The 14,096-nt window shown below is 44.0% G+C and overlaps 1 protein-coding gene across 4 annotated transcripts in view; it reads left to right on the forward strand.

Annotated features, from left to right (window-relative positions):
- POLQ (DNA polymerase theta) overlaps positions 1-14,096 on the forward strand; it is a 580,345-nt gene that overhangs the window by 361,681 nt on the left and 204,568 nt on the right. For all 4 annotated transcript variants that reach the window (XM_085621032.1, XM_085621029.1, XM_085621031.1 and 1 more), the window contains exon 24: positions 8,101-8,233. In XM_085621032.1, the coding sequence (XP_085477158.1) occupies positions 8,101-8,233 (133 nt within the window). The remainder of the gene's footprint in view (positions 1-8,100; positions 8,234-14,096) is intronic.

Here is a 14,096-nt window from a genome sequence, read left to right on the forward strand (position 1 = left end):
GTCAGATTTGGGCGGCCATTCCAGGGGTGGCATAATACATGCTTCAGCCCCTGGTAGGCCCTGGGTACACCGATGCCCTGGATACCTGTGGTATGCTGAGACAGGGACTGACAAGGCGGCCCAGTTCCAATTAGTGGATGCACCTAACGTACATGTGTGTTAATTTCGAGAGAGAACAGCTAGGCTGTGGGTCTGATTGGCAGGCCCACAGCCGGAGAAAGTCGTAAACCAATGAAGCAAAAGCAAAAAAATCTGGGTGATCATAGGATTGCAGACCCTACTCTCCTACATATAGGATATCTAGGTTTCCATTGGGGCCGGCCAAACTAGGGTTCAAAATTTACAGCTAGGCACTTTGCAAAAAAAGGGTCAGTTTTCACTGTGAAAATGTGGTGTGTCCGCGTTGCGTTTTGGGCCGTTTCCTGTCGCGGGCACTAAGCCTACCCACACAAGTGAGATACCATTTTTCTCGGAAGACTTTGGGGAATCCGGGGTGGGTCGAATTTTGTGAATCCACGCAGATCCCAGAACTTTCCACCACTGAAATGTGAGGAACGTGCTTTTTTATTTTTTTACAAAGTTTGAGGTTTGCAAGGGATTCTGGGTAACAGAAACTGGTGAGAGCCAGACAAGTCACTCCATCCTGGATTCCCCTGTGTCTATTTTAAAAAAATTTATAGGTTTGCTAGGTTTCCCTAGGTGACGGCAGAGCTAGGGTTCAAAATCTACAGCTAATCACTTTGCAAAAAAAGGGTCCGTTTTCACTGTGAAAATGTGGTGTGTCCTTGTTGCATTTTGGGCCGTTTTCTGTCGCGGGCACTCGGCCTTCCCACACAAGTGAGGTACCATTTTACTCGGAAGACTTTGAGGAATGCGGGGCTGGTGGAATTTTCTGGATCCACGCAGATTCCAGAACGTTCCCCCACAGAAATGTGAGGAAAATGTTTATTTTTATTTTACAAAGTTTGAGGTTTACAAGGGTGTCTGGGTAACAGAACCTGGTAAGAGCCATGCAAGTCCCCCCATCCTGGATTCCTCTGGGTGTCTAGTTTTAAAACATTTATAGGTTTGCTAGGTTTCCCTAGGTGCCTGCATAGCTAGGGTTCAAAATCTACAGCTAATCACTTTGCAAAAAAAGGGTCCGTTTTCACTGTGAAAATGTGGTGTGCCCACATTCCGTTTTGGGCGGTTTCCTGTCGCGGGCACTGGGCCTACCCACACAAGTGAGGTACCATTTTTGTGGTTGACTTTGGGGAATGTGTGGTGGGTGGAATTTTGTGGATCCATGCAGATTCCAGAACTTTCCAGCACAGAAATAAGAGGAACATGTGTCTTTTTGACAAAGTTTGAGGTTTGCAAGGGATTCTGGGTAACAGAACTTGGCGAGTGCCAGACAAGTCACCTCATCCTGGATTCCCCTGGGTGTCTAGTGTTCAAAAATTTATAGGTTTTGCTAGGTTTCCCTAGGTGCCGGCAGAGCTAGGGCTCAAAATCTACTGCTAGGGACTTTGCAAAACAAGTATTGGCATAGCCAATAGGCCTCTCCTTTGGGACCTTATAGGTGTTTAGATAGATATATTGACTTTGCCAATATCTTTAAGCTATGTTGAGAGAAGTGTGATTGCTGAGCAGCATTCTGAGAAGTTGTAATAAAAAAGTGTCAGAAGCATTTTTGTTACCTTTGTCCAGAGTTACACCTCACAGTCCTGGCCGTGGTATGTGGCTGTGCCAATGAAATCTGTCCTGAAAGCTATGTGTCCCCCACGCCCGACAAATTGGTCTGTCACTACCTGCTTCAAATCAATATCCGGGCTTGACTCACGTGCAGTGCTCTAAAGTACACTGAAGGCGGCACTAAGCGCTTTATGAAACTCCCGAAATGAATAAATAGGCAAAAAATTATATATTATAATTCTGTGAACTATCTAGGCTAAGAGCATAACAAAATTAACATGATTTTTAATGCTTCATACATTTCTCATATTTCTGGACAAAATAATTATTTTATTTTGCACACTATCCATCAAATATGCATCATATGGACAAAGTCCATGATAATCAGACTGAACTTGTGTCACTCTGCTGAAGGAATGTTTGCAGCTGCTTAGAATTCTAAGGTATTGCTTGAAATGTCAGTGCAGAGTGCATAAAATATATGATTTTACAGGTGACTGCCCATGTAAAGAATGCTTACGTGCTTGGTGCACTGCCTGAATTTTAAACGGTGTGTGAATTAAAGGTAGTTCTTATTTTCACTGATACCGTAATTGAAATCTGCCCAGCGCGAGGTTGCAAGGCGCGCGGCCAGATACAGATTTTCTGTCAACGCTCAATATATCTCGCTTGTACCGAGTCCAACGCTAGGAGGTTGAAGAGCGGAGTTATCTAGAATTTTAACTTGCACTTCCGCATGTCAAACACAGGTGTCTGCAACAGCGCATTATAGCGCCATCTACCATTGAGCTATATAATTTGTAACCACGACTACCCCTCATGCATACACCCACGACCCAGAAACGTGACAAGTGTAAACTCACGTTAAGTGCCAAGTGGCTTTTCAGTTCGCAGAAGGCGCTAAACATGTTGCTACTGCTCGAACACCAAGACATTAGTTGTAGGTTTTATCTTTCCAAGCACTTGAAAAAAGCAATTCATACTAAAGAAATACGCATATGATTAATTTATGGTCCTAAGTATTGCAAAGGATAATTCAAATATACCTCATATGTAGATTGCGATGTGCTCTTCCTTTGACCTCACATGAAATGATTTTCAAAGACAAACTGCATTCTGAAAAATGTTTTTGTCATAGGCGATTATTAAAATTGCGTGTTTACCTATGTATTGGACACAGCGCCAACTTGTAAATTTCTAGATTTTTCCGAGCGCCTCAAACCAATATTTTTCAAGCACAGAAAAACAGAGAAACTTTCTGGAAATTGTAAAAAAAAAAAATGCGAAATTCAACTTTTATCAACCACAATATTATCGCGCATAATAAGTAATACGATGCGCATCTGAAACCAAATTATTCCTTTGAGTTGAAACAATAGATGTTACCATATCCGCCTTAACCAGAATCTTTTTAACATGCTCTGAAGATGAGCGGTGCAGCCTGACTCCAGAGATTCCACACGCAAACTGCAGCATACGCAGAACCTATTCAGACATTTGGAGGCTAATGCGAAACATAATTTCTCAATTTCATTGCATTTCCTAGTCGCAAGCAATTTATTAGAAACCGATTTCCGAATAGAGTTTAGTAAATGTTATCCAAAAACATGCGTTTTAAATCAGGATTTTCAATTAAAATTGAGGCATGCTCCATTTTAAAAATAAAATGAAATTGCCATTAAGAGGTTTGGACAGTAATGTAATGACGAGCCGTGCAATGTCTTTCTCCGTGAGGTCTCGAAGGTGAAAGGTTTGGTCAATGCCGTGTTCAAAGGTTAAGCCCACTTAAGCAAGCACAAAACAAGCGCGGCCGCGAAAGTGAAAGCTATGTTAAATTAGTAACCTCATCCACAAACAGCTGCCAGCCTGCGTGCCACTGCTCGCTCCCGAGACCCAAAGGCCATGGGAGTGAACGTTTAGAGGAAAGACGGGATATGCACCCGTCTTTGGTCATTTGCACAGAAATGTGAGAAATGTTTTTTTTTTTTACAAAGTTTGAGGTTTGCAAGGGATTCTGGGTAACAGAAACTGGTGAGAGCTAGACAAGTCACCCCATCCTGTATTCCCCTGGGTGTCTAGTTTTCGAAAATGTATATGTTTGCTATGTTTCCCTAGGTGCCGGTAGATCTAGGATTCAAAATCTACAGCTAGGCACTTTGCAATAAAAGGGTCCGTTTTCACTGTGAAAATGTGGTGTGTCCATGTTGCATTTTGGGCCGTTTCCTGTTGCTGGCACTAGACCTACCCACACAAGTGAGGTACCATTTTTATCGGGAGACTTAGGGTAACACAGAATTGTAGAGCAACAGTTATTACCTTCTGACTTTCTTTGCATTTCTGCCTTCCAAATGAAAGACAATGTGTAAAAAAGAAGTCACTTTGAAAAATATCCTATAATTCTCATGCTAGTATGGGTACTCACAATTTCGGAAATGTGCAAATAGCTACTGTTTCTAAACTCTACATTTTGTTCCAATTTCAGAAATACTAAGGTGTCTTTCATCCCGATTTTTCACTATATATATTTTCCCAAATGAATTGCTTTATACCCGGTACATAATAAAAAACCATTGCAAGACGCTGCTCAGTTATTTGCTCTGAGTCCGTCGGGTTCTTGGTGAACCTACAAGTCCTATATATCTCCACAACCAGAAAGGTCCAGTGGATGTAACAGTATATTGCTTTCAAACATCTGTCCTAATTAGAAGAGGTTACAGGTGAAAACGTTTTTTTCAACTCATTTTCAATTTTTCCTATTTTCAACTGTTAGTTTCTATAAAGAAACCTTGAAGGATCTACACAAATGACCCCTTGCTGAATTCAGAATTTTGTCTACTTTTCTAAAATGTATAGCTGTCCAGGATCCATTATTGCTTTCATACCCATTTCTACCATTAACTAGAAGAAGGTTATAAGCACAAAAAATAGCAAAAATAGGCTATGTCCCAGTAAAATGCCAAAGCTGTGTAAACATTTTTGGTTTTCTTACAACAGTCTGTCAGTCCATGAAAGTTGTGAAAATTGTGATTTCAGCCTCACAACCCTTTGTTGATACCATTTGCAAGGAAAAAAACAGACCCTTTCATTTGCAGCACTTTTTTCCCATTCCCCCACCCCAAAAAAAGATTTTGCTGTATTTTGGCTAATCTTTGGGTCCCCTCCTGGGGAATCTACAAACCCTGGCTACCTTTAGAATCCCCATGATGTTGGAAGAAAAGGATGCAAATTTGGCGTGGATACCTTATGTGGGCAAACAGTTACAGGGGCCTAAGTGCTGACTATCCCAAATAGCCAAAAAAAAGGCTTAGCACGTGGGGGGGGGGGGGGGGGGGCACTGGGGGGGGATGGTAAGGCCTAACTGAGCTCTAATAAAACAGAGGTCATTGTTTTTGGAAAATCACCTTCCTTCTGATCCCATTCATGGTGGCCCATTGAGCTAGATATTTCCTCAATTCCAGTCAAATCAACCCGTAATTTGGGAGTGATTATCGACAAGAGACTTGCCTACAAGAAACAGGTAAATATGGTCTCAGTTTTTTGCACCTTCAAAACAATTTAAAAAATCTTCCTTTTATGCCTCCCTCTTTGAAAAAAACAGTAGTCACTGATGGTGCTTTCGAATCCTGACTACTGTAATGGGCTCCATTCCAACATGCAACAGAAACATTTGAACAAACTTCAGACCTTGCAAAACGCACCCGCTCGACTGCTATTAGGCTTCCCCAACTTCAAATCCTTAGCAGGTGCTCTAAAAAGCTTCATTGTTTGCCAATAAAACAGAGAGTGGGTTCCAAGTTGGTATGCATTGTTTTTAAAGCGCTGCATGGGATGGGCCATGACTACTTGAAGAATAAATTCAAGTGGTGTAAGCCATCAAGAACCCGGAGGTCCTCCACAGCATCCAATGTTTTGATTCCCAAATATAAGCGCACCTCATGGGAGATGCTTCAAATTCTTGGAATGACCTATGTATATATTTAAAAACAATGAAAAATCTCTTGGTTTTTAGGAAAGCTTTAAAACCATGCTCTTTACAAGAGGATAGGCTCTTGTGTTTCTCTTGATTACCAGTTAGCCAACAAACACCTCCCTGGTAGGCTGAAGGCTCAATCTACAAGGGGTTAGTCCACCACTGTGGCCCTTCTTAGGAATGTAGCCATTGCTGAGATCTGTAAGGCTGCCACATGGTGATCCGTAAACAACTTCGCTCACCATTATTGTTTGCATTCAGCTACTCAGGCGGACGCCCAGGTGGGGTAGGCCCTTTTGAGAAATCTCTTTGGGTAATAAACCAGTAGTTCTGTTAATGCTTGGTATTCGTCCGCAGTTGTAAGGGATGGGTTTGCTTTTCTATTCAGTGCTTATGACTATTGATGAGGATCCCCTGGAAGAGAAGGATAGGTTCCTTACCTGTAATCCTAGTTCTCTTCCAGGGGTATACTCCTCAAAGTCATAAGCAACCCTCCCTCTTCCCTGGACAGATACATTATGCAGCAGCTATAAGTGGCTTACTATCATCAAATAATGTTGAGTGCCGTAAAAAAGACCTGATCTAACGGTCACCTGTGGGGCATGATGGGATTGGGGAATTCTTGGAGGTCTTAAAGGCACAGTGCCAGTTTACTCTATTGTGCTTTTCAGTGCAGCCTATTGGCTTACAATGCCTTTTATTTCCTTGCTTTTTTCCTTTCAAATAAATATCATATTTCTAAGGTCTAAGTTGTGCAAGTTCTATGTTACAGAAATGCTAAATGTATAAGGTTATTTTAAATGAAAAATTCAATGAAATTTGGCATTTTAGCGTAATACTGGTAGGCTGCATGTATTGATACATATATATCTATGTGTTAGAGTACTTCATACTTTTAAATGTTTAAACATACATACATATATATATATTATATATGTTATATGTGCTACGTGGTCCCCCGCACGCTGGTGGGACTATTCAGTGCTTATGGCTATTATGGAGTATACCCCTGGAACAGAACCAGGATTATCAGTTGGAGTTGAAGGACAGGTTGGTTGTACTTGAAAAATGTTAATTTACTTCTGGAAGCATTGACAAAAGCAATAAGTCTGGCTGTTTATTAACGAAAGTGATTTTTAATTGATGGGGGAGTTTGTGGGTAGGTATATTTGTGTGTAGTTATGTGGTTTGGTAAGTCATGGAATGCTGGGTCTGAGTGACTGGATAGGTAAATGTGAGTTGAAAAATAATGTGAGTCATAATGCTCAATAAGGGTGAGTGCATGTGAATGGATAGGCGGTTGAAGGTCAGTAAGTAGGTGAATGAGAGTAGGTAAGTGGGTAAGTAGATGAATATGAGTAGATAAATGGGTGAAGGTGAGTGGATAAGAGAAGACTGGAAGGTTAAGGCAGTGGATGAATGAATTAAAGTCCTCCCAGTAAATAACCGTGAATGGCCAGATGGGTTTAATGTTAATTGAGTGAAAGAATTGAGAGTGAGTAAATTCATGGAGTTCAGTAAACGTGATGGGATGCACAAATATGGATAGTTGAGTGCTTGAATGTGGGTAGGAGTGCATGAGTGAAAGTGCTTGAGACAGGGTGGGCAGCTCATGCTCCAGTTTTAGATTGTTAGTTTAATGAAGGTGAGACTGAACATTGGAGAGGGCACTGCTGAAGTGACTCCATGGGTGGCATGACAAAATACAACCAAACATCATTGCACACAGACAATGGGCACTAAAAATATAACTTCGTGTGGTAAACTACAGAGTATGGTATCCCTACTCAGGGGTCTATGCCATAAGGCTTCCCAGTCTCGCCAGGAGATTTGTAAAGCCAGGAGAGTAACAGCACATGAAGGTGAATGGGCACATTCCACAGACCCCTTTACCTTTCACACACTCTAGGAGTTCCCAGGTGTGTGCAGAAGATAGAAAAGACCCCAGAGAGAGCAGCACTCTGTAATAAATGCAGTCCTCACCATCAAAACCAATGTCCTTCCATAAATGGGAGGATGCATGCTGCTGCCATCTGGAAGCGTCATCTTGGTGTAATTGGTCTGCCTACTCTCTGTTGTCAAAACCCAAGAGGTATGAAGGAGCAGATATTTAAATATACTATATCATCAAGTGCAATGACAGTTCGATTCACAGAGAAAGGGTAAAGTTACTACATTTAGAATTATAACCGAGGAAATTCTAAAATAAACAGCCACATGTGCACTTGATTTTGATAATAATGCAGACACGAACTCCCTCGCAGAAATAGTTTGAACTTTTAGTGTATTTCAGGGTGTGCAGCATTGATCACAGCTGCAAAGTATTTCATGCATGAAGAGAATCAAGCATGAAAAAGAATGTCACACTTAAGCAACTTGCTCATATATGTCCAGGCACTGTGTTTTAGTGATGTTGCTCTGTGGTAATACCATGTGATATTCCCTTTGTCCTCTAGGTAGAGTGAGCTTCACAGAACCAAATATCCAGAACGTTCCTAAAGACTTTGAGATAGAAATGCCAAAGCTTGTTGGAGAGAGTCCACCGTCCCAGGCACCAGGCATTAGCGCCGCCTTTGTTCCCAAAAACAGGTATGGTTCCTCTTAAAGCAATGAAGGCGATATTTGCCCCCTCAGCCTCTCTCTGATGTCTCCCTTATCGGTGTGTGAGCTAAACATACACATGTTGCTCAGTGAAGGCAATCCTATCATGTTTTCTGATTTTTGTGTTTTTTACAATGTTGCATGAAGTTATAGATCATTTCAGGGTGCTTGCTGGGAAATATGGATGACCGAGGGGTGGATCGCTATAAGCTGCTTTTAAAATGGAAGCTTGCTTGGAAAGTTTCACAGCGCAGTTCCAAGTCAAGTGTGTGAAGACCGCTTGGATCATTTCACATTTAGGACAGTGGTGTAGTCTCGTGGGATCGAGGTTAACTAAAGCTTTCGGAGCTGTATAAGCTCAGTGTAGGTATTTGTAGTGTAACAGCTTGTGTCAGTGGTTGTTGGATACCAGTTTGGTTTGCATACAACAAAAGGACCAAGTTTTATCTGGAAGAGTGGGGCCCAAGTTATGCTCTCATGCAGTTCTGGATTCCTCCGAATCAGCAAGGCATCGTTGCCGGAGGTGTCATAGAGGCGGGACACTAATTTACCATTATCTGGGGTGGATATTACTGAGAGGAGTGGAGGAAAGTCTTTGGGTTCTTCAGGAAATGTAGGCAGGGTGGAACACAGTGTACTATATAAGAGGTAGAAGACAAAACTGTCCATACGGGTTGGGTTCCCACCCTCCATCAAGGCAGAGTTGAGTTTCAAGGTTCCATTAAGGAACAAGTCACCCATTAACAGTTAGCTGGTGGGATGCAAGTGTACGCTGTACCGACCTCACCTGTGTTAGTGGTAGCCACAGATTATTTGAGAGGGGGTATGTACGGAGAGTACAAAATCCCCCAGCCCAGGTAACGCCATAGTTTGGAGCCCAACACGTGGTGGAGAGGCTCTCTATGTCGGTGGGGTCTGCGGAATGCCCTGAGGGAGTAAGGAGCAAAGGGGGAAATGTGGTTCTTGGGTCCTCTCTGGTTTATGATATGGCAATCTAGCAGGATGATACCAGTAATGAGCGACAAGGATAACTTCTGATTTATCTCTTTGTTAAAAGATTCCCAAGTATTTAGGAGAATCGGTGCACCAGCGCAAGGGGTATACAAGATCAAGCAGTTTAGTGGTTTATGCCAGTTAATTAATAACCCAGAAAAGGTCCCAAAGTGTATAACTCCGTGAATGACCGGGGGAATCAGAAGCATTAACCCTTTTGTTAAGAGTGTTTTCTTCTGCAAGAAAACACTTGGGTCCAGAAATGCGATTTGTTTACTGGTCAGGTACATGCATGCTTTGTGGGACATGGCAGGAGAGATCTTGCCAGCGGTGCCAGAGGACCCCAGAGCTTCTCTGGCTCAGACAATACATGACTAGTAGGATTCAGCAAAGTCTGTGATCTGTGCAGACCTATATAGCGGCGATTGCCTTGGCTGAACTGGTGGCATCAGGAGGCCTGCTTGGATGCGATCAACTGGGTTTTCTGGCAGTGTGCAAGTGCCCCAATATATCTATCTTTTGATGGATCTAGACTCTTAAGGGGAAAAGGAGGACTCTGCCCTAGAGAGATATAAAGAGAGCTGAGCCACTGCCCGCTCTTTGTGGTTGCTAAAGCCAGTGAAAACAATTCTCGCATCAACTTAACGAAATTTAGATGCTATTCCGAGAGCGGGCTTGCCTAAAGACCGTGTCAGCCTTGCCAACCATTTTGTTCAGCAGACAGCTCAGTCCTCTTGGGGCCAGTGGTGCAGCACTAACAGACACAACACATGGGGCAGTAGGGTCGATAGTCGTCCATTTCCTCCTGTCCTGCTACAGTGGCTACTAAGCCGCTTTAGTTTGTCCTCAGGAGCTCCTGTTAGAGCTGTGGGAGGCAGGATTCAGCATTTCTCCCCAGCAGGAGCTCCGTGACGTCAGACAAATGAGTCTTACAGATCATTTAAAGGGGCTGTACCCTACTCTTCATTTCTTCTCCAGCCCAGCTTCCTCCCATATTAGAACACATTTTGAAGGAGTATTTGAACATTCTGATGCAGGAGGCAAATCTTTTACTTTCCAAGGGTGTCATCGGACAGGTATCGGACTTGGAAAAAGCGGAGGGATGCTTTTCATGCTGCTTTTTTGTCCCAGAAAAGGAAACGGGCCTCAAGCCTATCCTGGGCCTTCCCCTATTGAATTCCTTTTTGCAGAAAGAAAAATTCAAAAATGCTCACACTGGCGATCAACTTCCTGCCTCGGACTTAGGAGACTGAATGTTGTCCATGGACTTGTAAGCAGTGTATTTCCATCTACCTGCCCTGCAGTCCCGCAGGCATTGCCTGTGGTTCAAGGTGTCCCAGGAACACTTTCAATTTGCTGAGCTCCTCCTTCAGCCCAACTTCAGCCCCCTCGGGTGTTCATGAAGGGGGTGTCCGTCGTCGCAGTCAGACTGTCTGCCTGACTTCCCATTCCACCAAGGCCAGAGCTGGCACAACGGTATTGGAGTGATAGGTTCCTGTGTTTCATATCAGCCAGGATGTGATGTGGGTTTTGGAACATATGTTGATGAAGCAATACCGCCTAGGTACTTCATTCATGTCCATTCTTAAGGTGAGGAATGTGCGGTTAGAATTATCCATCAGAAGATCAAGTTACTTACCATCGGTAATGCTCTTTCTGCTGTATACACCACCTAACCACAAATTCATCAATGCCCCTTCCACCTCCCTGTTCCGGGGACTGGGCTCTTTAACATTCAAACCATTTGTCACCAACTATTGTTCTGTGCTCCACATCTAAGTGTGTGAAAGGGGAAAGAGAAACGTAGATTTCTGATGTGTAACAGTCATGAATGGCTGGTGTCTCAGAGCACTGGGCACTATTAAACTGCACATTGTATGGCAAGTATTACTTTCGGAGTCTTGACTCACCAAGAGTACAGTGATCGAGCAACTAAGGCTTACTTTGTTTAGTACTTTTTTAGGTCTCGCCTGACCCAGCGCATGCGCTGGTCTGGCGAGACATTTTGTGAGGGCTCCAAAAAGTGCTACCAGGCCAGCCTAGAGCTACAGTGCATGTGCGCAGGCGTGCGCGTCGCGCTTTACGGCGATTACTTTCGCTTTCACTTTCGTTCGCTTTGATGTTTTATCGCGATCGCTTTGATGTTCTCAGTGAGGCTTCAATAGATTGCAGCAGTTAAAACAAGCATTGGCATAGCCAATAGGTCTCGCTTTTGGAACCTTATAAGTGTTTAGTTATGCAACTGTTGCATGGCTAAACACATAAGGTCCCAAAGGCGAGACCTATTGGCTATGTCAATGCTTGTTTATTTTTTAGGTCTCGCCTGAGCTAGCGCATGCGCTAGCGCAAGCGAGACCTTTAGTAAGCGAGTTTTTTAAATGCTACCAGGCCTTTTGCTGGCCTGAAGCTTGAGTGCACGTTCGCGTGAACGTGCACAGGCCATCTGGCTTTTGTAATGGCTCATTAAGCCTTACCGCCAGAACCATGCCCCTCCACCCCCTCTCTCTGCTCTCACTCCCCCTCTAACGGTCACTGGGGATTGGCCGCCCCTCCTCTTGTGGCAAAAGCCAAGTACTCTGTGTAGCTTGTGTGCAGCCACAAACCGTCCCTTCTCTGCCCACTCCCTGCTTCTATCAGTCTCTCCCTCCCCAAATCTCTCCCCTTCAATGTTTTCTGTTCCTTTCTCCTTGAGTGTCTCTCCTCCTCTTCCTCCCTCACAGTCCCTCGCCCCTCCCTCTGTCGTCCCCTGCTGCTCAGCCCCCTTCAGCTTCTCCTCTGTTTTCCAGACTCTGTGCATCGGTCTCTCTCTTCCCCTCAGCCCATCTCAGCCTCTCTCATCTTGTGGCTCTCTTTTTTTCCGGAGTTTTCTTCCTTCCTGTCTGTCTCACCGCATCCATCCCGCAGTCTGTCTCATGTTTTGTCTAATCAGTTACTCTTTCTCTTCTCTGTCTCTCCCTCTTCCTCCGTCCCACTGTTTTCCACTGATTTGCCTCACTCAGACTTTCTTACCCAACACTCTTTTTTTTTCTTCTCTGTACTGTAATGCCGTTCCCTCCATCAGCCTCTTTCTTCCCCGTCCCACGTCTGCCCCATTCCCCGTTTCTCTTCTCTCGACTCTTTCTTCCGGATTCCCCCCCCTTCCTGTGTATCCACTGCCTGCATTCCGCAGACTCTCGCTAACCATTTACTTTTAAGCTCTCAATTACCCTTGCCTCCTATCGTAGTCTGCCCTTTTCTAGAAGTCTTTCTTCTCTGTGTGCCCACTCTGCCTCCTCAGTTTCCTCCTCTGTTTCACTGTCAGTCTTTCTTTTGCGACCTTCTCTCCCCCCTCTTTCCTTTCAGTCTACACACTATTTACCTCACCCTCATTTCTCTTTCGTTGTGTGCTTCTCTTATCTCTCTCCCTTCCTATCTTTCCTATTCCTCTGCCTTGAAACTCGCTCCATCCTGTCTCACTTCCTCTGCCTCTTTCTTAGTCACTCTCCGTTTCTCCCCCTTCGAATTCTGGAGTTTTGCACTTCTTTCTCCAAGTCGCCTCCACGTAACCTCTTTAATTTTTTCATTTTTTATTTCTCTCTATTTCATCTCTCTTGGTCTCATATTTATTTTACTCTTTCTGTTCCGGCCCACTTACGACTGACTCTTTAACATCCCTGCCTCGGTATATTCTATTTTACTGCTTTTACTGTTTATCTCTTTCACAATGTTTCACCTTCCACTATCTCCCGCTCCCTCTAGGTGCGGTAGTTATCCTCTATTTCAGTTGTCCATACATTCTCTCTTCCTCCTTAGGACGACGGGCACCAGTCCTGTCACATTAAGGTGCGTTCCTACTACTCTGTCGATAGGCAGCAGCCCTGTCGCAATAATATGCACTAGTTCTATCACGACAATAGCGTCCAGTCTTTTCATAATATGATGCACTATTCCTCCTATCACCACGATTTACTCCAGCCCCTTGAGGATAAAGTGCACCAATCCCAAGCTGACAGTAAGCGGTACTGATGGCACAGTGAGGCGCACTGCTCCTAACACAATCATACCCCTGCCCCAGTTCCTGACAGGACTGCAGACAAACTGGTGTCCTGACATTTGCTTTGGCTCTTTTATCACGCTCATCTAGCGTGTATGCAGAGGCCTAGGCGTTTAGTTGGTAATGCGAGGTCCAGAAACTGGTCTGTGACCCGGAGGGGTGCACACATCGTGCCCTGATTGTGGGCACTGGACCAGAGACGTTTTAAGGCATGGGCAAAGGGCTCTGGCCTAGGGTGCCATCCTTTCAGGAGGGCACCTAATTGAACTAGCTCTATTCTGCAGAGGGCCTTGCTCTGATTACCTTGAATAATTCGTAAACAGATTGGTTTAATGCCGTTTTTTTGTGGGTGATGCATGGGAGTCTATTACAGATATTTTGCAGAGAAATGTTCATGTTTTTTAACATGATGCAACTAACATACAAGCATTGGCATAGCCAATAGGTCTCGCCTTTGGGACCTTATAAGTGTTTAGCCATGCAACAGTTGGTGTTGTTGCACCAAGGATATTCTGCTGCATAACTTAATACTTATACGGTCCAAAAAGCGAGACCTATTGGCTATGCCAATGCTTGTTATTTAGAGTCACATGCTTGAAATATTATCCATCCTCTGGTTGGGAATCTTCTGTAATAAATGTTAAGACCGCATTTGTTTCACCCACCTTGTGCCATCCATCAACCTCATTATATGACCCCAACCTTGGCAAATGAGGTAGAGGGGTCATCGGTCCAATGCCAGAGAGGCTTATGTAGCTCCGATTTTCATTGTCCAATTGAAATGCAGTATGAGCCGCTTCGAAGGGGAGGAGGGAAGGCTGCATG

Source organism: Triturus cristatus, chromosome 8 (assembly GCF_964204655.1).
Source record: "Triturus cristatus chromosome 8, aTriCri1.1, whole genome shotgun sequence".
In the NCBI taxonomy this organism is placed as follows: Eukaryota; Metazoa; Chordata; class Amphibia; order Caudata; family Salamandridae; genus Triturus; species Triturus cristatus.